A 26,390-nucleotide genomic window follows, 5' to 3' on the forward strand; every position below is an offset into this window, starting at 1 on the left:
CTCTAGATAGAGCTAGTTAATGCCAAAAGATCAAAAACAATTTCTGGCACCCTTCTGCTCCCTGTTTTTCCTCTATTGCTCCTCCCCAAAAGCCAACCCTTCAGCCAGGTGGAGGTTATCACAAAAATTACTGAATTCTCAGGGCTAAAGAAGTGCCCCCCCTCCAATACCCGGCCCCCAGCATGGACTGTGTTCTGAAAGTGACCTTGGAAAAGGTTAGGAGATATTGGCTTCTCCTGAAGCTTCCCTCGGCCTGGGTCCTGGGTACACGTCCCTTTGTTTTCTCAATCAAACTGAGCCACCTTTCCTGGTTCAAAATTTACTGTTTTGTCTATATAAATATTGACTTGAGAGGATAAGAAAACCACACTCTAGATGAACCGAATCTTCCTGAAACAGGTCACTACGTACTCAGAGTAGACATCTAGGACTGCCCACTCTGCTGTGTGCCAGCACCATCATCTTTACTTGATTTCAAATATAGGCTGACCCAAGAGTAAATAAGGCGGGCATTTCCTTTTGGAAAGAGAAGCATAAGCAAGGCTATAGGAGCTGGCCAAATGACCATCCTAGGTCACAGGGTGTTTGGGCACTGCCCACCAATTACAGGTCTCCTGTGCTTTATAAACTCCCAAGTAGCTGCTGAAAGCACCATCCAGTTTACAAATGAGGAAGGAACCTGGAATACAAGCATCCTGGCCCCTGGCTCCATCTACACTGGTTGCTCTCGGCTAAGAGTTTATCTTTGCATCCGCAGCAGGAAAGAAATCAGCATTCCTGGGCTTGTGACTTAAAGAAAATTAATGAGTAGGCTAGACGACGAGTCCTAGGGACTCCCTACCCTCGCAGTCCCAACACCCGGGCGCGGGATTTCTAGGCTGAGGGGCGGCGGGTAATGCCCCAGCTCTGGCTTTGGTCAAGACTGGGATTTCTTCGAAGGTTGGGGGGCCAATCAGCGGCCATAAATCTTGGAGAAACTTCAGCGGTTCACAAGGGAGTTCGCGGGGGCTGCTCTTCTCCCTCTCCGCGGTCTATTTACAACGCCAAAATCTCCGTGTTAATGGAGCTGGGATAATGGTGTTTACTTTACCGCGATAAAGCGCTCAGCTTCTTGGGGTAGCGGCTGTAAAATGTCCTGAAGTTAGGGGTGTAGGAGGGAGTCGTTGAAGTGGGCGCTGGAAGGACGGGGCATCGGGTTCTCTTCCAGGCCGGCCCTCGCCTTGCACCCGCTAAGCCCGGCTGAGCAGCTCAGGCCTCAGCGGGTGAGGACGGTTCCCACATAAATCACCAGCGCCAGAGTCTCGGGAAAAGGCGCATTTTTCATTGCTGGCTGCAGGGCAACTCCCGACAGCGAACGAGAAACAGAAGTTGTCTTTAGATAAACCGTTTACGGGAGCGCGCGTCCTGGCAGCGCGGCCCACAGAGCACAGGGCAACGGGGTCCTGGCGCCGCGACCCCGCCAGCTGAGCACCTCGCGGAGAACCCCAAAGAAAAACCCAGATCCTCCAATGGGCTGGCCCCACGTCCTCCCGCTGGAGAAGAGAAAGCGAGGGCCAAGAAGGAAGAAAAGGGAAAACTTCAGGGTCTCGGGAGACTGGAGAAGTGGTGCCCACGAAGACCCCAGAGCCCAGCTCCACAATTACCAGCCGTGTGATATCAAGAAAGTGTGATATCCTGAGCTTCAGGAATCTTCAGTTAAAAAAGGACATAAAAAGTACTATTTTACTCGTCTATGTTCGAATTAACAAATTAAATCAAACGCGATTTGTATAACCTGTTAAACCAAAGTTATTAATCAGAAGTCTGTGGACTCGGGCCTAGGGGATTCCGGGAAGCCCCTGGAATTGTTGACAAAGGGTTGCATGTGCCCATGCGCATTCTTGCGGGAAGAAGGTCCTTAGCTTACCGTCAGAGTCCGAAACGCGTACTTGAACCCCAAACGTTAAGAACCACCAGGCTAGTTCTGTAGCTGGACTGCATGTTAGAGTTATGGCTCTGACTGTGAGACCTTGCCTCCCGTTTCCTCTTCTGTAATAGTTCCTAGGATTGTTGTGGAGAGTAAAAATGCTTAGCATGGTGTCTGGCACTGGTAAGTGCTAACTAAATGTTATTTTTAGGCACCAGCCCTGTAGCAAAGGCGCTTGGCTCCAAAATCAAGAACTCCAGCCTAGCCTTTTCAAGCTAAAGGCAGCCAAGACCCCCAAAACCCCCGTTGGCCCTGGACGCCAGCAGGCGGGCCACCTGCCGGCTGCCAGATGACGGCCTTTCCACTGAGCCAGGTGGGGGCACAGGCCGCGTTTTGCTCTAGAGCGCTCAGTGGACTTGTGGGTTCCCACCTAGGACCGGGTGCTGTGGAGGCCTCCTCAATTTGGGGAGCAGCGTGATCGCTGGGCGGTCACCCTTTGAAGGCGGCTCTAACCCCGCCGGCCGCCAGGCGCCCGGGGCTCAGCCCTAATCCGGATTTGGAGGCTGCAGCACTCAACTGGCCGCCATCGCCTGGGATAATCAAAGCGGCCGCCATCCTGGTAGCTCCAGGTCTTGTTTACTTGTTGACATGAGCGCATTCAAGCGGAACGACCTCGAGTTTGGAATCGGCCTTGAGAGAAGAGAGGTAGGAGCCTCCTGGGAACAGGCACCTCCAGCCTCCACCCCACCGGAGGCCGAAGCTTCCTATCGCGGGCAGACACGTTTCCTTCCCTCCTAAGGTCAGAGGTCGAGCCCAGGAGAGGCCTGCTCCCTCTTCCCTCGAGGCCCACTCCGCCTGGCGGCCCAGAGCCCCGTTTTCAGCCGCTCCTACTTCCCCCCTCCCAGCTCACCATCCATTAGTGTAATCCCCTGTCCAAACACTGCGGCCGGGACAGCCAGACGTTGGTGTAAACAGACCCGGGGGGACAATTCTAACGATATAAATAAAATAACCATTAATAGCGCAAATTGTTCGATGAGCTGGAGGCCGAGCACCCGGGACTCCAGTCCCTCTCGGGTTTGTGTACACAGCGTAGACACCAGGCATCTGTCAGGTAAACTGGAGGTTCTTGCCCCGGCTGAAATCTAAATCCGGCGCAGGTGAGGTCTCCGCAGGAGCGTCAATGCGGGCCTGATTCCTGACACGCACAGGCCTGGGCACGCACGTGCCTTGGGACAGACGCACACGCTGAGAACGTAGTGCCACCGCTATTCAAGTTAATACAACAGGCTGAGCCCAGCCTAAACACAGTGGAACCGGGATTAACCCGGCTCTTCTCCAAAATTTCGCGTGCCTAAGCGTCCAGCCATGGCTCATGGGCGCACCCGGCCCCATCCGCATCCTCAGTGCGACCAGCTCACACCCAGAAACGGAGAGTCAGCCTCCACTAGCGCTGGGGTTAATACTGGTAAACTAACATTTATTGAGAATTTACTGTGCCATTCACCATAATAAGTGCTTCACAGAGGTAATCTTTAATCCTCAGAGCGAACTATGAGGTAGGTAGATACTTTTAGTATTCCCACTTGTACAAATCAGAAAAGCAGAGCTCAGAATTAAGGAATTCGACCGGAAATAGAGTGGAGACAAGATTTGAATCCACCACTCTGCACGAGGAAGCACATTGTGCACACCGGAGGTGCAGGCACTTGCTCAGATTCCCATCCGCTGGGTTTCCAGGGCCTGGAGCCTGGCTCCAGCAGTCCCGGCCCTCAGAGCCGGGATGGTTGGTTTCCAGTGGAAAGTTCCTTCTGCGGAGGGTGTGGGCAGACTGGCCTGTGAGGTCGGGACAGAGAGGGAGGGGAGCCTCCAAAAGTCCCATAGGTTGTTCCCAGTAACCGCCAGTGGGAACTTACAGCACCTTCAGAGATAGGCCTCTGGGCTATGTGGTCAGCTAAGGGGCCCTACAGGCTTGCTTGCTGGCTGGCTCCCTAGTTACAGGAAGGAATCCCTGGGGGCAGGTGGCCTTGGAGTGTTGATTCTTGGAGTCTGGCTGGGGCAGGACAGTCTCTCCAGCTCTCCCAGCAGTGGTAGAGTGGCAGCCTCTAGTTCAGGAGCCTGAAAATGTTGCAGTCATCCCTTAACCGGTTGCTGTGACCTTGGACAAGTCATTTTATTTTGTGGGCCTCAATTTCAATGGCTCTAAAGTATAAGGGGAGGAGCAATAGTATCTGTCTCATAAGAGACAGATACTACTGTGCATGTGGAATTCACCAATGCAAAGTTTATCATCACAATTAATATTAATTCCTTGGCGGGCTCTTCAGAAGGCAAAGCCAAGGGCTGGCAGCCCCTCTTCTTTTTGAAGAGAAAGTAAAGAAGGACAGAGATGAGGAGAAAGGAAGCAGCTCTGTAGTGGGTTGGGGAGCTCAACCTGGCTCTGGATCAGTAGTGTTTACCTTCAAGGCAACTTCCAGTCAATCCCATCACTGAGGCATATTTTTGGGGGGAGCTATAGACTATACCACCTGAGCCCTATATGAAGATTTGGGGTGGGGGAGGGCTGTTGAGTACAGAGCAGGAATTTACAAAAGCAGAGAACAGTGCTTGGGTTGGCAGTCCACGCGTGGGGCTCAGCCTGGTAACGCAGGGGCTACCCAGAGAAGCGAGAGGAGTGAAGAGAAGGAGTTGAACGTGGAAATCGAGGAACTTAACCTTGGGCATGTTATCTCACCTCTCTGAGCCTCAGCTTCCCCCTCTGTAATTGTTTACATTCCTAGGGCCATAGGCAAGAACTGTTGCAAGAAACAGAAACAATAACAATGGTGGACACTGGGAGTTAAAATGCTCCTGGTGCTGTTCTCTGATCTTCATACCCTTGAGTCTCCCAGCCCTACCCAGGTGGAGGTCACTTGCCCAGGGGCTGACAGTTTACATGGGAGTTGGGGAGTGGGGAGGCTCTTAATGAACCATACATGTGCTTGTAGGAAAGCCATGAACGGTAGCTGCTATCTGTTTGACCACTGCTGGTGGGAGTGTTGTTGCTATTGTTTTCAGCAGTATTATTTCTATTATTTACTGCTACTCACTCCCAACCCCAAGAGGTAGTCATCATTAACTCCTCTTTATGGAAAAGAAAACAGGCTCAGAGAGGTTAAGTGACTTGCCCAAAGTCACACAGTGGATCTGGGACAGAGTGAAGAGATTAGAACCCATGCGAATCCGAAGGCCAGATGTTCCCACCCACCTCAGAAGGAAAAGAAGAGGAGTGTGAAGCGTTGTGCTGAGGTCAGGGTGGAAGAAGGATGCGCCCTGCCCACCCAAAGAGGTAGGTCCCGGATAGCTGATTTATTTACATTCCAGCTTGGACACTAATTGGCCAGATCTTTATCTAAACACGATAACAATGACATGAGACTTTGGGGATTTGTTTACTGCAGCTAAAAATGATGCATTTGTGGGAGCGGAAAGCTGGGTCAGGGTGCGGGATTTGTTTGCTGCGGCCGAGGGTGGGGAGTGAAGACAAGAGGAGGCTGTTGATGGTTCCAAGATTATATCCTAAAATGCCAATGATTAAGAGAACTAGTAGTCTCCTTGTTGGGAGACCAAAATTTTTAAAGCACAAAATATGACCGATGGTTAAATGATGTTTTTTTCCTCCCAGTAAGAAAAAAGGGGCACTTGGGAATCTTGCTCCCTGGTCTCTGCTCAGTGGAGAGGTTCAGAGCCTCCTTTCTTGTGCTTAAGAACAACCCCTGATGCCCACCCTCAGCCACCATCACAAGAACGCTTACTACAACGCCTCTCTGTGCTGAGAGCTCTGTAAGGTCTTTCCTTCTATCGTGTCTTTAATCCTTACTGCAGGCCCGTAAAATCTGCACCATTATTATCTCCTTTTATAGGCGAGAAAACTACTGCTTAGCAAGGTTGAAAGATTGGCTTAAGGTTACAAGACCGGGCTCCAAACCCTTCTGGTAGTCTCCAGGGTCAATATTGTGGCCCAAGACAGAGGCATGAGATGTGATTATAATTTAGAGAAAGCCACGTCTTCCCGGGGCCCATTCCAAACTCAGCCTCTTTACTCTCCCTGTGGAGGTTGTCTTAGGTGCCAACTCTTACACATGAATGCCCCTGAGGTTTATGTACAACGATTCACAGACACACTTACTGGTTTACTGGTTGGGAGAGTTGTAAAACATTCATTTGTGCCCACCTCCATGCTCATTCAGGGTCGGGGGTACAATATGTACACACACATACACACAGACCACCCTCTCTACTATACTAAAGAAGGTGGGGTAGGTATGGAGTTTTTAAAAGTTTAAATTACAGAATAATTTCAATGTGATTTTATTACTTTCAAGAATACACACAGTCATTACAACTAGTAATAAAATCTATTCCCTCTTCTCTGACGGCAGCTTAGACAGGTCCTTGTGGGACTACTTTGGACAAGACTAATTGTAATGATCCCATAAACTGCCTGTATGGAAACAGTGCATCTGATAGTCATGAAAGCTGATTTCCATCTTGGATCATATAAACATTTTTCTCCAAATCTCATGCCACTACCAGTAATTCACATTTTTGTGAGGGGGAGAGGAGAGGGAGATTCAGAATGAATGTTGGCCCAGCCCTCCTGTTTTGACCACATTCTCTGAAAGAGTAGAGCCCTAATCTACATTGATGGGCAGTCCTGAGTGCCTTCTCCCCCAAGCCTATGCACATGTGTACACTGCTGTATTCACATAGGAAAGCACCTTCCTTTTCATTCAAGAAGAAAGATAAGTCTATAGAAACATACGTATCAGGTCTGTGTGAATCCGTTGGAAAACTGTATTTATCAGTGCGGCAACTGCCATCAACCTCAGAAACATGGTTGCAGATGGGAGGTAGATGGATGAAGATTGGTCTGCTGCTTAGTGTGCAGCTGCGGAGCCTGACTCACAAGGGGAGAAGGCCCCAGACCCTGTCTCCTCTCCGGAGGACAGTGACTCAGTGGCCCCATTGGCTCCCTACCCAGCAGCTTGAGAGAGGCTACATATTATAGGTGGGCAGGGAAAAGCTACAGAGTACTCTGTCCTTGCCCCCCACTGACTAGTGTGAGATTGAGAACCCCACTCTCCTCTCCCAGATTTGGCCACTGCATTTTAAGGTAATCTGAGAAACACTTTAATACTTGCCAGCTGGGGTGATCTCAAGGCTAAACAGCCTGCAAATCTAAAGTGAGGCTGGCAGGAAAGGAAAAGAAGGTCAGTTCAGTCTGCTCCCACCTGTGTGTAGTGAGGGAGGGGGTCGGCCCTGGCCGTGGAGCCCCCATTTGTGCTCTCAAGGGGTGCCCGGGTCCAGGTCTTACGGTCACCTTCACTCCGCTGTGATCCTCTCTGATTGCCACAATAGAAGGAAACGGAGGCTCTGCAGGATCTGCCTGCAGTGGGGATTTCCATGGGGAGGATGGCCAAGTCTGCCACCTGGAGCCCTACAGATCACTCAGGGTCCACAGCTAAGGCTGCTGGAGGTTGGGGGGCTAGGTCATACAGGCTGGAGCAGGGTGCAGAGGAGCATCCCTATCACACGCCCAAGAGTGCTTGGGCATTTTTATGAGCAACTCCTGTGACAGTAAGCACGGGGGGGGGGGGGGGAGAGAGAGAGAGAGAGAGAGAGAGAGAGAGAGAGAGAGAGGGAGAGGGATCTGGGGCTCAGGAGTAGAGCCAGACTCGACTAGTGTTACCCCACCCTGTGCAGCCCTCCAATGCAAGGTGGGGCTTCCCTCCATATCTAACACCTGCAGGATCCAGAGACAAAAAGCATGAGAGAGCATGGAGCGGAGGAGTGAGAAAGGAGGAGGAAAAGGAATGAAATAAGATGAGGGCAAGGGAGGAGAGAGTGAAAAAATAAGGAATGGTGAAACCGGTGAGGAGGAGTGGAGACCCAGCGAGAAAGGAGGCAGGAGAGAGGAGGAGGAAATGAGGGAGGTGGGGTAAGGGCAGTGAAGGGAAGGAGTGGGTTGCGAGGAAGGGATGGGGTGGGGGAGTAAGAGGTGGGCGCAAGAGGAAGGGGCTGAAAGGAGAAAGAGACTGGCTTCGAAGCGGAAGAGGAGGACTGCCGCGGAAGTTTTGGAGTCCCGGATTCTGAGGCTCTGCCGTGTCTCTGGGTACCACAAGCCGCCAGAGGTAAGATCTTTCTCCTCTGTTGGCGGGAGTGCAGAGAGGTCAAGCTGAGAAACTACGTACAGGTTCAAGGACGAAAGCCCGGCGGGAGTCTCGCCAGGGCTCCCTTGCTAAGTCTGGCCGGAGGACACGCCAGGGAGAAAGCCCCGCACTCCCGGTCGCAATCAGCGCAGACAAAGTGCACGGGCTTGGTGACCCGCGCTGGAGGCTGGCAGGGCGGAGTGAGGCCTGGCAACATTACAGTCCCCGCAGCCTCGAAGCTCGGCACTCTTGATCTTCTACCTAGCACAGCGGCGTCTCTGCAGCCTGTGGAGCCTGCGCCGTTGAGGTCGAGGTCCCGAGTTGCCGGCCTGGACCTGGCTCCTCTGACGCATCACGCCTCCTGTCGCTGTGGCTGTGCACCCTGGTGCTCCACGACCACCTGGTGCCTAAGTCCTCTCCAGGTTGGGTCCCTAGCCTGTGTCCAGCAAGACCGGCAGTCCATGGCATCCCTTCCCACGCCCCACCTCGCCCACACACACCACCACCACCCAGCCTCGCTCTCAAAAAAGAAAACATCACCGCAGAGTCAGGCAATCTGGGACTGTCTCCCGGGAAGTGGTAATTGTTGGATGCCCCCAGAGCTTCAGAGAATCAAGGGTGAGTTGGCGGGTAGGCCCTCGGATCCAATCGCCCAGTGATGGAGCAATGGTCCCTCTGCATCTTGGGAATCTCTCTTTCAGTGCCTGCTGAAGACCTGGACCTCCAAGCTAGATGCAGGGAGGGCAAAATAAGGCGTTCCTTAAGCGACAAGACTGCGGCAAATATTTCTTTCCAAGTGAGAAAGGTCTTTTTCGTTCTCGAACGGTTTGAAGTTAATCCCTCCAATGTGAACCCCAAGGAGATTTGAGAAAAAATTTCTTGTTCCGAGGCCAAAGTCCCATAGCTTGTGGTTGAGAGCGGAAAGCTTTGAGAAGAAGAGTTACAAAGTATCTCTGCTTTCTTGGAACGTGATAACCACATTCCCCCATTCCCCCATTGAGGCAGAGATCTGCACAAAGCAAGCGCACAGTCTGGTTCAAGTGAATTAATTCACGGAAGACAGCAGCCACAGTTCTGAAGTCAGACTATATTTTTAAACGTCAATAGACGTTGAAATTTCATTACAGAAAGTTAAACTCACACACACAAAAAGGTAAGGAATGTATCCAGAATTCCAATTTAATCCCCGAGTTAAAACTTTACTGCACTCCCAAAGAACACATGCAAATAGTACAAGTAAATGTCTGTGTTTAGGCATCCTTTATTTAGGCATTTTTGTTTGGAAAAATGTTGAATTAATTTTCATTCAACAAAGTTAGTCTATCTGACTTGTGTGTTTTATTGGCAGAATAGAACTGGTTTTGGTGACAAAAGCTGTGTTTGCATTGTTATCTTAAAATTTTTTGGAGTGGGGCTGACACACATACATGTGGAAGGTCCTCTCCCTGAGAAATCGAAACTTACTTCCTCAGCAAGGGCCTGTAATTTAAAAAAACTACATGGAATACTGAAGCTGAACTGTTTTTCTCCCAGGGAAGGGAAGTGGTGTCTTATTTAGAAAATTTATACAAACACATGCAAAACAAGCTAAAATGCTCAAAGTGCCATTTAAAAATCTCTTACAAAATTACCAAAATGAAAATTTTCTTCTCAAGTAATTAGATCAGTTCAGTGCTTTCTGGGACTGACCTCCCTAGTTGATGTTTCTTGAAAAGTAGAAAATGTATTCACCTTTCTCACAAAAAATTATCTCCTCTAGATTGCTCAAAAGTTTTGGAGCAATGGCTTGCTAAAACACCAAACCAAAATACATACACACATACACACCACTAACAACAACAAAATAACAAAAACCTATTTAGTACTGCCGCTAAGGGAGAAAACTTTTTTCTTTCGTTTTTATTTATTTTTATTTTTTGGTAAGATGCTGTTGAAAATTAAATTTCTAGGGGAGCAACAAAAAAAAAAAAATGAAAAACTTCTGTGAAAAAATTCTCCTGAAATGTTGTTTTGGCTAGCTCAGTTCATCACAAAAAGTTTACATGTTTTCATAGAAAATAATTTCAGACTTTGGTGCTACATTTAGATTAGAAAGCCGCCATAACTTGCAAAAATATTGTGGCTTTGGTTACACAATTAAATGGTTGTTTGAATAGTTGGATGGTAACAACATAAGCAGTGGCATATATAACTAAAATGATCAATTATCTACCTATATTTATATGTATATTGATGAAGCAATTTTTGTATAGAGAATAATAACTTATGAGAACACTTTACAGTTTCCAAAGAATGATCACATCTTTATTTGAAAATATATTTACTGTAACGATTAGCACGACTTTTCTCCAAAAAAGGCATAATTTTATCGTTATGCATCTATATAGCACTTCCTTCTCAGAATCCCCATCATTTTACTAGGATCTTTAATCATATATAGGAGGAGGGGTACTTGCATAAATGTATAAGCAGATACACTCGATTAAAATAAAATCAAACGCTTCCATGGATGCAATGATATTTACTTTATCTGACAGTAATTAGCTAAACAGTCTGAAACGAAAACCTATTATTAGTTGAGCACAGCTCCAGGATTTTAAAGATCCTCTTTTCAGACAAGAGAATGCAAATGCCCCAGAACGAGATCGTAACTGGATACGCGTTGGAACCAGATTCCACATTCTGATAAGTGACTCCGGAGAACCCACCGCGGCTGTAGTGTAACTACGGCTCAGGCGCTGTCCTCCCGGACAGCGCGCGCACAGCTGGTGGCAGCGCACACTTGACGTGGTCCGGGCTGCCGGCTGTGGGCACCGGAAAAGCTTACCGCCCAAGTAGGATTGGCCTAGTGGAGATCCCTGCTGGGAAGCTCCGCTACGGAGGAACCAGATCCACCAAAAGGAGCCTGAACAACTAGGGCAGGGTAGCCGGAGAGGACCCGAGCTCCTGCTCAGAGCATAAAGCAAAGATCAGCTCTAGGTATCGGGTGGAAGTCTCCTGCGCGCTAGATCAGCCATGCGCAGAGCTGGGTATAAGAGAAAACCGGGACAGGGCACAGAAACCGCCTGCTAGGCCTCTGCGCCTGGGGTCCCTCTTCTTTGGATCCTCACGGGCCTCCAGCCCAACAGGTTTGAACTGAGTCCCTGGGCGGCCTGCTGAGGAGCAACCTAGCCAGGGGCCGCAGAAGAGAACCACTGAGGCCTGGCTCAAGGGTACTTGGCGGGATAGTGCTAACAGCGGGAGGAGAGCGGACATCGTGGGCTTGCGGGTGGGCAGGAGACAGCCTTCTGCATGCCCAGGGAGAAGGCAACCCGGTGGTTCCCGGCGGCAGCAGTGGGTGTGGGGCGTTCCTCGGCGTCCCCACACCCCCCAAGAAGGGGGTTCTTGGAGATGGGTTTAGAGAAGGCCTAGGAGCGAAGCGCTGTGGAGAAGAGAACGTAGCAAGGAGAAATGCATGCTTCGGGTGGAAACCGGGGAGAAATAGTTTCGGTAGCTTTTGTATTTTTCTTTTTTTCTGACTCTTGAAATCACATAAGAAAAGCACCCAAAGAGGCGAAAAAATTGAGGACCAGTGGAAAGCAAAAACATTCCCCGCGACAGTCTATCCCTGGGGAAGGGGGTTGGAGCAGTAAGGCTGGGGCGCAGCTTCCTTCTTTTACGCTCTCCTGCCACCGCGACGCACACACTCAAGGACCCCCGCCAGCCAGTGCCGCGCACTCACCCCCACCTCTTTCTCGATCTTTGCGCCCAAGTGCTTGAGATCCGCGGCAAAATCAGGCGCATTCTTCTCTCTGCAGCACCACAGCTGGGTTTGGAGACGCCAGCCCCGCCTGGGCCGTCTCGTAATTCAAAGCAGAAGGGCACCAGGCTCCCCTATAACTGAGGGCTGGTCATCCCCTCACAAAGCCCTACCCACAGAGAGTCCCTACAACGCCCGCGGGCCGCTGCCGCCACCTAAGAACTCCCCTGCGCACGTGGGCCGCGCGGCATCCTAGCTCCCCGGGCGGCCCCAAGGGCTGACTCCCCGCACCATTTCCGCTCCCTCCTGAACAGCCCCGCCTCCCCCCCCCCCCCCCCCCCCGCGGCAAGTTGTTCTTTCTCTCCCCGGCGTTGGGCACCCACTCCTCTTGGCCCCAGCGTGGCAGGTCTCCACTTTCGCCCCCACTCCCATTTGGTGTCTGCCACCACCTGGGGGCGTCGTCCATAGTCCCTGCACCTTCCACCCGCCCCTTCCAGCTGAGGCTGGTCTCCCCCAGATCCACCAGTCTCGGCCGCAAAAAATGATTGGGGCGGTTAAGGCCAGATCAGAGGCACCAAGTTTGGGCCAGAATAGATCTCTATTTTTTTCAAGACCAGCTCTGCGCACCGGGCTTTCTGTGAACCTCAGAGCAGCGCCCGCTGCTCCTCACTGGGCTAGGAGTGGTAGGTAGCAGGCGAAAGCCTATTGTGCTCCGGGAAGATGATCCCTACCAGCGTGAAGTTTCCAGAATCTCAGCGGACCCCATAGATTCGCCCCAAAATCAACTAGGACCGCACGAGGGCGCCAGAAGGTGTATGGGTTAGAGAAATTAGAAAGGCGCTTCCGAGGGTCAAGGCCTAGACACGGGCGCCCTATTTCAATAGGCGGAAAAGACTGCCTCCCTACTAAGGATGGGTCCTGCACTCAAGACCACATGAAGCCACCCCGTGTGTACGACACTCCAGACACGTCATCGCCAGTGCAGTCTATAAACACTGCTTGATCTCCGATGCAGAATAACAGTCGTTGACATGTATTGATCACCTACCATGTGCAGGGCCCAGCATTAAGCTCCTGGAATGTTCTGCCTCGTTTATCCGTCCTTTTTGTAGACAAAGAAACTGAGGCTTACAAATCCCCAAGGCCACACTCTGACTAGGCCACGATTCGAACCAAGAGCTATCAGACAACAAAATTCCGTAATAACTCCATCGTCCTGTCTCTCCCATACCTGCTTAGTGGAGCCGCTGCAAGGGCTGCAAGGGCAAATGTAACCGAGGCTCTGTACGCAGGGGGCTCATAGTCTACCTGAGGAGAGCAAGCAGGCAATATAGTTAAAGTACTAGGTAGGAAGTGGTAAATGACACGAATGTCCTTTACTAACACGCGCTGCAAGTTGGATTCGAGAGAGATGATCAGGGAGCTAGGCGATCAGGGAGCGCGCTTCCCCGGAGGAAGGGAAGACGTTCCAAGTGGAGGGAACAGCTTGAGCAGTCATCAAGGAAGGAACGGACATGTTGCTCATCCACAGATATGTCAAACATCCTGTCTTCTTGGGGATTCAGTGTCTGGTATTTACAGGCCAGGAAGCTTTCCTGCTCCGCAGTAGCTAGAAAAACCTCGCTCCTGGGCCATCCTTCCCTGCAGTTGGTTAGCGGACAGGAAGTCTCCCAGAACAGGCGATGACCGGGAAGGTGCAGCCAGGAGGGGAGGGAATCGGTAGTTCTGGCACCCGAAGCAGTGCTGCCTCAACAGCAGTGACTTGGGACCTCACGACTCTATACTAGTCCCCGGCTATTTCTGGTAGCGGGGCTACACCCTACACAGTGGATGGGGGCGTGGTCCGCATGAGCTAGAACCAATGGGGAGGGAGGCCAAGGCAAGAGCCCCGCCCCCGACATGACGCACGACCCGGGGACACAGGCTTCACAGCCGAGGCCCCAGTCCCTGCAGTGGCTGTAACAAAACCCAGACTCCCAGGTCCGGGCCAATGGAGGCGATTTAGACTAGAGTGGGACTGCGTCTGTCAAAAGTCCCACTCAGCAGCAGCGGCGGAGTCCAGGAGAGCTGGAGCCGCCGGGCTGCCTCCCCGCCCCCGCTGCGATTTATTGAGTATTTGGACTGGACAAATTAAGTGGCCCTGATGATGTTACCAAGCCCGGTCACCTCCACCCCTTTCTCAGTCAAAGACATTTTGAACCTGGAGCAGCAGCAACAGCAACAGCATTTCCACGGCGCGCACTTGCAGGCGGACTTAGAGCACCACTTCCACTCGGCGCCCTGCATGCTGGCCGCTGCGGATGGAACACAATTTTCTGACGGAGGGGAGGAGGACGAGGAAGAAGAGGGAGAGAAACTGTCCTACTTGAACTCACTAGCCGCAGCAGATAGCCACGGGGATTCGGGGCTCTGTTCCCAGAGCTATGTCCACACGGTCCTGCGAGACTCGTGCAGTGGGCCTAAAGAACATGAAGAGGAGTCCGAAGTCGTGAGAGACCGGAGCCAAAGTGAGTAGAGGGGGAAAGGAATCGCACCTGCACATCTGGAGCAATGGCGGAGCGCCCACAAACAGCCCACAAACCCTGCCAGCACGGCTGCCTACCCCTTTAGCCTTTGGCCGGGGTCACGCCTCGCTCTGGTCAACTACAGTTTCGCGAAGCGCAGGTGCCTGCAAGGGAGCCGGGGGCGGTGGGAGACTCAAGAGGTGACCCAGACAACTACTCCTCCCAGAGGGGAGATGTTGATGCAGCCTCCAAGAGAAAGGAAAGTAGTTATTGCTGCCCTGATGCTGATAAGCAGCACGGGCTCAGCGGCTGGGTCCTGACAACTCACAGTATTTTTGCTCTTCCCAAGTACTAGAGGGACCAGAGCCTGAACCTTTTCCACTTTCCCTCCAGCGTGAGACGAGTTCTTTGAGGCCAGGACAGTGGTCTCCTCTTCTCCGAAAAGAGAATCCAAGTAGGTTGTGTCCCCAGCGTCTGCAGGGCGCAGGAACTTTGGTAGAGACCGGCTGGGTAGTTTCCTCGCCTCTCTGCTGGAAGCTCAGTGTCCTCGCACCCATCGCACCGGCAGAGAGGGAGCGGATGTTGAAGAGTGAGTGGGAACACAGTCCATTTCGCAGAGGCTCACACTCCTAAAGCGCTGGCCTTTTTTGAAAATTCATAACGTTTTGCTTTGTGTCCCAGGCTGTGCGGCTGCGGGCCAAGAGAAAACCGCGCCGAACTTAGTCCGAGATCCCGACCGCTGACATCGGATGGGAGGTGACTAGGGTAGGAAAATCGGACAACTGAATAAAGCCTCCAAGGAAGTGTTTGTTACTGAGGAGACACAATCAAAAAAATCTCTTTCCCCAAGAGGCGGTTCGATGTGGTAGAAGCCAAGGCCTACACTCTGACAGTTCCCCTGGGCCTAAAATCGACGTAAAACTGTCTAAATCAATCAAATTTATTTTTCTCTCTAAGGTAGTACAGACATTGTCACACAGACATTTAGCAGTGGACAAGCAGTCTTTTAAAAGCAAAAATTAGTCCCTGGGCAATACGCAAGCACTACACCCTGGGATTGCCTATTAGATTTTCGTGTAACTCTTGCATACCGGCCCCCAAATACCAATATGCCTCACACTTTCAGCTATCTGTGACAGAGTGGAAGGCAAACGAGTTTGCAAATACTGTAGTTATTATGTAGTTGAAACTTTCCTCCTGAAAATAGTCAGTAGCACGCTGAGCCGCACATTTAATACAGGATAATCTCTTCTCTCGCAGATGCTCCAGCTCGAAATAAACGCTCACTAACAACCCCTCCCTATGGAACGTGCCTCAGGTGTTCTGAGGGTACTTGGGCTGTTGCAGAGTTCCAAGGCGCCAGGAGCCACAAACTTTCCAAAAAGTCTAGGCATTTACTATCGCACGCTCTGCGCTGCCACCAAAAGGGGCCACAAGGCTCCGGGGCCCGGAGCCGTGGTGAGGCCGGAAACATCTAAGGGACACTGTTGTTTTGCTTCTTCCGCAGAAAGCTGCCAGTTAAAGAAACCTCTGGAGGCGGCTGGAGACTGTAAGGCGGTGGAGGAGAGCGAGAGGCCCAAGCCACGCAGCCGCCGGAAGCCTCGAGTCCTCTTCTCGCAAGCCCAGGTCTTTGAGCTGGAACGCAGGTTCAAGCAGCAGCGGTACCTTTCGGCGCCCGAGCGCGAGCACCTCGCCAGCAGCCTGAAGCTCACGTCCACGCAAGTGAAGATCTGGTTCCAGAATCGCAGGTACAAGTGCAAGAGACAGCGGCAGGACAAGTCTCTAGAGCTGGGTGCGCACGCACCCCCGCCGCCACCGCGCCGCGTGGCAGTGCCGGTGCTGGTGCGGGATGGCAAGCCTTGCGTCACGCCCGGCGCGCAAGCCTACGGTGCGCCTTACAGCGTGAGCGCGGGCGCCTACTCCTATAACAGCTTTCCGGCTTATGGCTATGGGAACTCGGCTGCCGCCGCCGCCGCTGCCGCTGCTGCCGCCGCCGCCGCTGCGGCCTACAGCGGCAGCTACGGCTGTACGTACCCAGCCGGCACCGGCGGCGGTGGAGGTGGCGGAGCATCCGCAGCGGCCGCGGCCATGCAACCCGCCTGCAGTGCGGCCGGAGCCGGCCCCTTTGTAAACGTGAGCAACTTGGGCGGCTTCGGAGGCAGTGGAGGCGCGCAGCCGTTGCACCAGGGTGCTGCAGGCGGGGCCGCGTGCGCGCAGGGCACCTTGCAGGGCATCCGGGCCTGGTAGGGGCACGGCGTCAGGCGCCTCACCTCAGCCTGGCGCCACCGGACTGAAACGCAGGAAAGGCCAGATCCAAGGGCCAGGTCTCCTTGTTAAAAAAGAAAGGAAGAAATACATGTCTCGCTCCCCAGAGCCCCAGGGCGCAGCTCACGTGAGGCCAGGGGCAAGGAGGATGCCCAGGACCGGTCGCAGAAACTGTCTCTGAGGCAGAAACGCCTCTGGGTGCCGGGGAGGACTTTGGCCCTGACCTAGCCTCAAAGGGAGTGCGAGAGTCTGGGACTCTGGTTCTCTGCCGCTTGGTTCTCTGAGAGCGAGGAGGCTTCTCTCCCTCGGCCTTCCCGCGGCCTCCGCAAAGCGTTGGCGGAGAACCCAAAGGAAAAAAAAAAAAAAGCATGAAGGAGAAAAATGGGCGTTGTGGCTTGAGAAATCCCCAGGCCCTGCCGACCCTCTGTCCCCTTTGCGGGCCCGGAGCGCTATACCCCAGTCGATTTTTCATTTCCCAAGCGCAAGCCCTGCGTAGCAGATACCTCGGCCTGGATCTCCGGATTGTCAGGAGGCATAGAACTCTGCGAGAAAAACCAGCTGAGCGAGATCAAAAGTTGGGGTCTGAACAAATCCGGGACCTGGCGGTCCATGGGAGGTGTTACCGGGTTCCTTTCTGTTTCGTATTCTGTACTCAGCACATATAATATATATATATATAACTATATTCACACGCCGTGTACACACCCGCTGCCATACACTACAGGAGTCAATAAACAAGGTGCAATATTTCCAAATCATTGACCGGCTACAGACTCTGTTTAGCCCCCCGGAGTGGGGAAGGACTCTAAATAGGGCGGGCAGAGAAAGACAAGATGCGTAAGGGAAAGCAGTCTTCCCCGGGCGATCGCATGCCTGGTCTCCCCTGCGCCAGATCCCAAGCTGCAAGTCTGGTCTCTTCATGGCTTTGTTCCTTAATTTCTTTTTACTCCTGTGAGGAGGACAGGTCGGAGACTCAGGGCCTTTTGAGGGTCCGGGTTTTGTAACACCGTCCCCCACCCCCAGGTTTTACCCAGATGCTTGGGCTAGTGTCTGAGCCTGCGTTAGTTCAAGGCTTAGACTGCCCCACCTCGAGGGTTGCCAGGGAAAGGAAACCTCGTCCCCAGGCCCAGCCGTAGGCGGTGCGAAGGCAGCTCCTTCTTCGGCCGCCGCCGGGGCTTCTAGCGCGCCCGGGGGCGCTGCGCCGCGCCCCGCCGCGGCCGAGCTCTCCCCCTCGGCCGCCCTCCCTTCTCCCCCGGCGGCCGCGGCTTTATGCGGCTCCTTGTCACTTGCGGAGAATGCCTGTGCGAGGCCTGTGCTGCCACACGGCCGATTGTGAGCGTGCCAAGGCGGGTGAATGGGGAGGCCTCAGAGCGCCGCGCCATTGTGGGGCCGGGCCTCGCTGAAAGGCGGCTCCGGGCCGGGAAGGTGCGGAAAGAATGGCTTTTTATTGGAGTCCCGAACAAAAGGTGTGGTAGGAAGGCGAAGTCCCCTAAGCGAACAAAAACCCCAGCGCGTCGGGATTGACGTCCCCCCCGAGCTCCCCATTGCTTCTCAGAGCGGGGGCTTTGTGCAGCAGTCTGCTCAACAGAGGGACAGAGAAATGCGCGGGGGTTTTGTTCCCCACTTTTGTGCGCTGGGGGAGGGGGCGGCTAGAGGGGACGGGGGTTGGGCGGGCAGCAGGGAGGGGCGCGCTGATTAGGCCCGGCCGGCCGGGGCGCGGAGACTTTCAGCGGGAGTCGGAGGCCTGAATACAGGGTCATTATTGCTACAAGTTTAGCAATTTCGCCCTTACAGGAGGGGGCGGGGGCTACTAGGCTGCTGCGGGGCCGCCGGGCTGGGGAGCTGTAGAGACTGTGGGGAGAAGGAAGAGAAAAAGAAGGGGAGGAACGAAGGGGAGGCAGGAAAGGGAATCCTCTAAAACCCTCTGACCGCCCAGGATGAGGCTTGGACGCATCCGAAAGGACTTAGCGGGAGACTAGAGAGGCGGTGCCTGGGGGGGCGAAGACCCTCCCTCCCCTCGCCTCCCTGGAGGCGGAAAGACCCCGGAACCGACCAGGAGTTATTGCATCCGACTGCTGGTCCCTAGCTCCTCCCCGCCAGTTCTCTCTTTTCTCAAAAGCTGCCCTGAAGCTGGTACACCGCCTCCCATCACTACGTTCACCACCGTGGAGCCCAAGCACGCTTCCTGGAAGCCTTCTTTTCTGGAGCTATTATCTTCCCATGAGTTGCTTAGGCTAAGGACTGGGGACGGAATTCTCGCTTCCTAACACCTTTCGCACTGCCTGCAGCTTCTAACGACTCATTCATTCATTTATCCATTCAACAGCATTTACTGAGCACCTACTAAAATAGGTTTTCATATACGTTCTGGATGCCAGAGACGGTGAAAAAAAACCGTGTCCGTAGGCTTATGGGGTTTATTTTCAGGAGTCTGTGAGCCAGGGAGGTAGACAACAAACAAATAAATGTGAAATAGTAGATAAATTCTAAAACGGAAATAGAACCAAGTGCTGGAGGGAGGGTTCTTTTGGAGTAGGTGGTCCAGAAAGCCATGTTGAGACTACATTTAAGCTGATGCCTGAATGACAAAAAGGAAGCCAGTCCAAACTACTTCACTGTTGCCACCTCCATGCTTCTGCACAGGCTCTCCCCTCCGTCTGGAATACTCTTCACCCCCAACTTTCTGGTGAACTCTTGCTCCTCTTTCAAGGCCAAGCTTCTTTCCTGAACCACCCCAGTGGAGGTAGTCACTCCCTCAAATGTGCCACCAGAGTCTTAGGTACTTTCCAATATCATAACAAGTGTCCTGCAAAGATTTATTTGTCTCTCTCTATCCACGTGAGGTCCCAATGAGGTCGTATGTGTGTGGGGGGTGCGGGGGCAGGTTGGCATCTTTTTCCTCTGGGACAGATGACACAGTAGCTGTTTGTGGGGCCAGGTTCCTTCTGGGCCATGCGGATAGTTCTAGTGGTGTGGAGCTGCTGGCATTGGGTGCTGACTGCAAGGGAGATGCAGGGATGGATTCTTGGCTCACCTGGGCAGAGCCAGGACAGCTGATGGAATCGTTGGCGGAAGACCTGCAACCCATCCTGATCCCGAGGAATTTCCTACCTTTGGTAACCTGTGATGTGGCCTAGGACACAGCTTCCCCAGGGAATTGTTGCCCCTTGTCCTACAGCTCAAGACCTAAGAAAGGAGGCTGAGAACTTGATAATGATCTTGATACTAGGACACAAATTTTCAGGGTTGAGGAGGACTTGGGGATAGGGAAGAGAGCTAGGACTCGGTCGGGGTGGGGGTGGAAAGCTGGAATATATAGGATAAATCCCGGACCTACATCTGGGACCCAATTCGACTTCCCCTTCATTTACTAGGTGAGGAGTACGGTAGGTGACCAAGATGCTGCCAGCACCTGGGAAACGCTCACTTTAAGGCTGAATTTAAGCGCCTGCGCACCAGGAACCCAAGGCTCCCGGGAGCAGACGCCCTTCCACCGCTGGGTGTTTCCTAAGTAAGCAACATTTTCTCCCACCTAGGCTGTATCTTGCTAGGCCGTGGCCTCTCAATGCTCCCAGTGCCAGATCCCCACCTTCCTTGCCTGACTTCCTTGTAGCCTGCGTTAATCTTCCTTCACTCTGCATCGCCTCCAGTTGTAGACAAGAGGCGTGTGACCCTTATAGAAGAAACAGCTGGTTCTGTGGATTGGCTTCCGTGCAGTTTGTGTGTCTTGAGATACTTAAAGCCAGCCTGGGCCAGCTTCTTCCCACTTTCTATTCTTCCCCAGAGCCTTCAGTCTCTGGGTATAAATAGTTCCCATCTCTTCCCTGTAGGATTTTCCTACTGCTTCTTGTTAGAGTTTCCGGGCCTTGGCCACTGGAGGGTGAAAACCCTTGACCAGCACAGATACCTCTTCCTTGAGCTCCCTCTGCAGGGGAAAAGACGCCCTTCCAGACCCAAATTGTTGCTTCAATGTATTGTCCTGAGCCAGAAGGTGTCTTAAAACCCAGGCAGACATTCTAATGACCCATGAGACTTTGAACAGGCGAAGTGAGCTGTCCCTTTGGGCTCTGGTTTCTGAGCTCTCAGACAGAGAAAAGGATGGATATACGATTTCAGAGATTATTGCTAGCTCAGATCTTTCTTGCTTCCCTGAATAAGTGCCACACACCACTGGTGGTGGTGGTGGTGGTGGTGGTGGTGGTGGTGATGTGGAATAGGTTCTAGAAGGCCTTTTTTTACCCCCCCTGCAGAGTGTAATTTTGAGGGTTAAGAGGCTGGACTCTAGAGTGAGGCTGCCTCCATTCTAACCTCAGCAGCACCACGACCAGTGGTAGAGACCTTGAATAAGTTAAGAGCACTCTGAACCTCAATTTCTTCCTCTATAAAATGGGTATGTTTATAGCACCTCTCATGTTTTTTTATAAGCTGCAGTAAAACACAAATTTTAAGCCTACAACTCAACGAATGTTTATATACGTAAACACTCATGTACTAATCAACCTTGGCTTTGAAAATTAAATCAGACGATCCATGAAAATGCAGCTTAGCCAGTGTCTGGTACGCATCAGGTATATTGCTTTAATGTTACAGGACAGGCCAGTGCAAGGCGCTGTGAATACTAAGAAGCCCAGGACTCTATTCCGCCCTTGAGGCACTCGCAGGTCTTGGGCGGGAGTGGGGGCGGGGGGAGCGAGGCTGTCGGAAGCATTCAGAACCCCAACACCACAGGCGTGCGTCACCGCAGAGGCTGGTTGAAGCCACTGCTGGCAAGCCAGGGGCAGGAGGCCTTGCAGAGGCTTAGACTTTGGCTGGGTCTGTAGAATTCGACTAAAGGGGAAGGTGAAAGGAGATTCGAGGCGGAGCAGTGCGTCATCTCGAATTCATCACTGCAGGGAGGAAAGGGTCAGCAGGGGAAACCCAGCCCCTCTCTGCAGGGCTACTCCGGGGTCGCGCGCTCCGCTGTTCGCCCGCACTGCCCGAGTACCCTGGGGCTGCGCATCTCCGCAAGGGTGAGGCGGGGTGGGCGGGCGCTTCCCTGGAGAAAGACACGTGCCAGAGGCGGTTGGGTTCAATGCCTCAATCACAGCCTCCTCCCCCTTCACTTCATGGTTCAGGGCCCCAAAGGGGACTCCCTGGGCGCCCTCTCCCAAGGCGAGGGGCCAAGCCCTGGAAGAACGGCGGATTCTTTGTGACCAGACGGTTCAGGGCTCGGCAGAAGCCTGGCTCCACGCGAAGGGGAAGGATCCTGGGAACCGCAGCGTTGGTGACGTGGGGGCAGGGCGCCGCCTCTCAGACCGGCCAGGGACGGTCAGAGCCGGCTGGGCAAGGAGCGCACCGGCGAGCCCCGGGAGAGCCTGGCCAACAACCCGGGCGGGAGCCCAAACATGAAGAGCCGGCCGTCCTGACGATCACAACCTGGGCTCGAGCCAGACCCAGCGCGCAGCCGTCGGCCGTAGGTCGGACGCTCTGGGGAGTTGGGCGGGTACTAAGGCCTCTGTAGGAAATCCAGGGGATGCATCTGCGGGAGGGAGGGGGCAGTCATCTCAAAACCACATTTGCTTTATTGAAAGGACGCTTTCTCCGCTAACCTAGACTATAGGTAACATGAGTAACAGCAGAGTTTTCTAAAGGGATGTTTAGAAAATTTGTGAAGTATGAAATACATACAGAAAAGACCTAAGCATACAGCTCGCTGAATCGTCATAAACTGTACACCTCCATGAGACCAGCTCCCAGATGAAGAAACAGAACATTCCCAGGCCCTAAAAGTTCCTTCGTGATCCCTTTGTGTCACTACCACCCCTGCTATCCTGGGTCACCGCTATCCTCGCTTCTAACAGTAGCCAAGATAGATTAGTTTTGCCTGGTTTGGAAAGTTAAATAAATGGAATCATGTAGTATGTACTTTTATGTGCCTGGCTTTGGTCGTTTGTAAGATTTATCCATATTGCTGAGTGATGTTGTAGATCGTTTTCTTTCATAACTTCAGAGTATTTCATTGTGCAAATCTACCACAATTAATGTATCCATTCTGTTGATGGGCAGTCTGGTAGTTTCTAGTTTGGGGCTGTTGTGAATAGTGCTGCTATAAACGTTCAAGAACAGTATGCAATAGAACTTTCTGAAGTGATGGAAATGTTCTGTAGCTGGGCTGTCCAATATGGTACCTGTTAGTCGCACGTGGCTGGGTGACTCAGAATTTGGATTTTTAATTTTCTGGAATTATAATGAATTTAAATATAAAGAGCCACACGTATTAAACAGCACAGTTCTGTTAAGTCTTTTGGTCACTGTAATAAACATTTCTTTTCAGTATTTACCTAGGAGTGTAACCACTATGTCATGGAGTATGAATACCAACTTTGGTAGATTCTGTCAACCAGTTTTCTAAAGCTGGGCGTATCATTTTACACTCCCACCAGCAGTAGCAGCACATTCTCCCCAATACTTAGTATTTTTATTTCATTTATTTTTCGTTTTAGTCATTCTGCTGAGCATGTAGTTAAAAGAGGCTTTTGTTCACTTTTAAGTAAAATTATGAAAATTACCACTTAACCATAGTCAAGATGATGCTGATTATGGTTGGAGGGATTCTTGGGGACTGAGAGATGTAATAGGGGTCTATTTATACCACCCCACCCCTGCAGTCATGCCTTCCACCCAATCAGCCTTCTCCCCTGAGAACTGGACCAGGACTAGCGGAGCATGAGGAAGGGGCCATGTGTTCCGAAGTGATCCATCTCCCACAGCTCTTGGTATTTTATGCCTTCTTAAAATCGGTGCCTTTCTTCCTTTACGGCTACTTATTGGAATATCCCACCAAAGGAGATGGTGAGATTCCCTAGCAGGCTGCAGCCAGGTTTTGTGCTGGCTCAATTTTAGTTTGCAACTTGGCTCTGCTTAGTATAAAATGGTATTAACAACTTTTGGGTATGCTACTTCTGGTTTGTTGAGAAGCAAAGTAAGCCCCGAGAGACAGCAGAGGGCCTGCTACTATGTGTCGGGCAGTGAGCCACTTGATAGACATTCTCTTTAATCCTTAGAATAACCATGTGTGTTAGGTATTTCTTGGTTACACATATAGAAACTGAGGCTGAGAGAGATTAAGTCACTCCTCTCAAGGCCACACCGCTAGTAAACAGTAGCAACAACCCCAATAGGACTTTCCACCCAAGTCACTGAGAATATTTCTGATGTTTTCTACTTCCCTCCACTGGGTAAACAGAGCCCTGGCTGGTATAGATCTTGAAATTCTGGATCAAATTAGATGTCCTCGGCTAAACCTCCCTTTGGACGGGCCCAAACTGATCGTTGAGCACTTGTGTGTGGCCATTTAAGCAGAGAAAGTGTTTGTTATGTTGTAATACTAGTGAAATTCACTTTGTGTGATACATGAGCTCTTGGAAAGTTGTGTGCAAAGAGCATTTGCTTTTTGGGGTGGTGGTGGGAAACTGACTACATTTTAAGTTCATCCCTGAAATTTGTTGCTTAAAAGTATTCCAAAGTGAATTATTTTGTAAAGTGAGGGGTCCTTTTGTACTATGAATAATAACCCAGCATTTGCTTTGTAAGAAATAAGGGTGAAGAGCAACTCAAAATTATATACAAGATTCTACAATACTTCACACATATTTCCTCTTTCGTTGAAAGGGTTCTTATGAAAGTTTCACCCGGACCATCTTGACAATGAGTTCTCTGGGAGGTCTACAGATTATCCAGATGATAAATAACTAGAACCTCAGGGCCTCCAGTGGCTACTGGTGAATTCTGGCTTAGCTTGGGTGCATTTTACAGTCCCACATCACTTGATGAGCTTCTCATGAGGGAGTTCAAGAGTCAAATGGGTCATTAGACTAGTTGACCTTTATGGTCCCTTCCAGCCTTGAGATCCTTTAAATTAAATTTGTAGCATGCCTATAGAGTTCAGCTGTGCTGGTGGGAAGGGGCTAAGAAATCACCAAAGTCCAAGTCTTTGCTAATACTGAATCCTGTCTGCAGCATTCTAGGCAAGTAACTGTCCCACATCTCCTGGACATCACCCAGGGGAACCACTCACCTCTCCACCCTATTAAGTGTGAGAAAGTTCTGCCTTATGTTCATGTGGAATCTGCCTCCTACAGCTTCCATCAGGTGCTCTTCCTATTCCCACTGATATCTACTCCTTCTGCACGTCAGTTCTTCAAATATTTGAAGCCAGCCATTGAATCCCATGCAGACCTTCCCTTCTCTAGGTCTGAAATAGCCTCGGTTTCTTTGACTGTCCTCAGCCTCCTGGTCACTCTTCAGTGGGTGTTCTGTAGTTCACCCATGTCTTCTGTGCCTGGGCTATTCTGGTGTATTCTCCACAGGAAGTCCCTCCCCTCTTTCTAAGCCTTTAAACACTTCTATCTTCCTGTACTCTTCTGAGAAGGCTGAGGCCCACTGGGAGACTCTCCTTTGTGAGTCCCATTCTCTTCAATTTATATTTTTATTCCTTAGTCTTCAGAGAAATAAGTATTCATTCTCTCTAAAAGTAACACTTCCCTTTAAAGTCTAGATATAATTTCTTTCGTACTTCTAAAATTAGAGCTTCTTATTTGGAGTTCTGAGATCCCCTACCCTACGATTTAATATTCTCTACCTTTCTTCCTTTCACAAACATGTAGCAATCTCTCCATATTACCTTCTCATAACACTGGTGCCCTTTCCTCCCCTTCTTTGGGAGTCGGATTTCTGAGTATTTGTCTTCATCAGCTAGTTCCCTTTCTCTCAGTCTGAATGCTGCTTACCTCCCAAGTGGTGAATATTGATGCTCAGATGGAAATTACCTTTGTGGTCAGCTGGTTTAAGTCTTTCCCTGATGCTTGATTCCCTTCTCCAGCACTCCTGAGAAGTTAAAGTCCTGCCACTTTCCTTAATTATTTGAGACTCATTCTTTGAGATCAGATGGCGTCAGGCTTGTGCTTTATTACCTCTCTTCAGTGTTTGGCATAATGACTTTTTTTTCCTGGAAAGTCTCACTGTGGTTTTGACACTCTGTGCTCTCCCGATCATCTTCTTTCTCAAAGAGTAGTCACTCTTTTTCTTTCTCCAGCTCCACTTAATACAATCCTCCAAGTCTCCGACTTTTCTTCAAGCTTGTTATTGCGCACACAATGTCAACTATCACGTTTACACTATGAGGCTCTGAAGCTACAGATTTAGCTAGGTCTCCCTCTAATGTCATATTTTCAAATGCCTAGGGGATAATTCTACTCGTACTTATACCATTGTCATCTAAAGTTCATCATCATTTCCCCAAACTACTCACGTCTCAACTTCTGCCAATGACATCACCTTTGCTTTTTCTCTTCTGTTTGATTGGAACCAGTCAGTCGACAAATGATTTCCCCGAGAGTCTCTCTTTACTTAAAGCAGAAGGAATAAGATAACGAACATTGATGGGACACCTAAGACATTTCAGGCACTGGGCTCTGCATATTCTGACTTATTTAATACTGGAACTACCCTGAAAAGTAAGTGCCATGATCTCCATTTTATGAGTAAAGAAATCAAAATTTGAGAATATAAATACCTTGTTCAAGGACACCCAGTTCTTAAGTGACAGACTCCAGGGTTCAAATCAAGGTCTGTCTGATTCTAAAACCTAAGCACTTTATTATAATTGCCTCCTAACTTGTCACCTTGGATTGGGCAGATCTCTCATAAACCCCATCCTCATACCATCACCAGGTTCATTTTCTCCAAATGCCTCTTAATCAAATATACCAAAATTTTCTCAATCATACTATGGCTCCTCACTGTGC

General features: G+C 51.1%; 1 protein-coding gene across 1 annotated transcript; it reads left to right on the forward strand.

Annotated features, from left to right (window-relative positions):
* Window positions 1-13,782: 13,782 nt before the first annotated feature.
* Window positions 13,783-16,587, forward strand: NKX2-3 (NK2 homeobox 3). Its single transcript, XM_011378820.2, has 2 exons — window positions 13,783-14,343; window positions 15,848-16,587. The coding sequence occupies exons 1-2, from the start codon at window positions 13,980-13,982 to the stop codon at window positions 16,585-16,587; spliced, it is 1,104 nt and encodes a 367-aa protein (XP_011377122.1). The 5' UTR covers window positions 13,783-13,979.
* The last annotated feature ends 9,803 nt before the right edge of the window (window positions 16,588-26,390 follow it).

The sequence above is a fragment of the Pteropus vampyrus genome, unplaced genomic scaffold, assembly GCF_000151845.1.
Source record: "Pteropus vampyrus isolate Shadow unplaced genomic scaffold, Pvam_2.0 Scaffold348, whole genome shotgun sequence".
NCBI classification, from domain to species: Eukaryota; Metazoa; Chordata; class Mammalia; order Chiroptera; family Pteropodidae; genus Pteropus; species Pteropus vampyrus.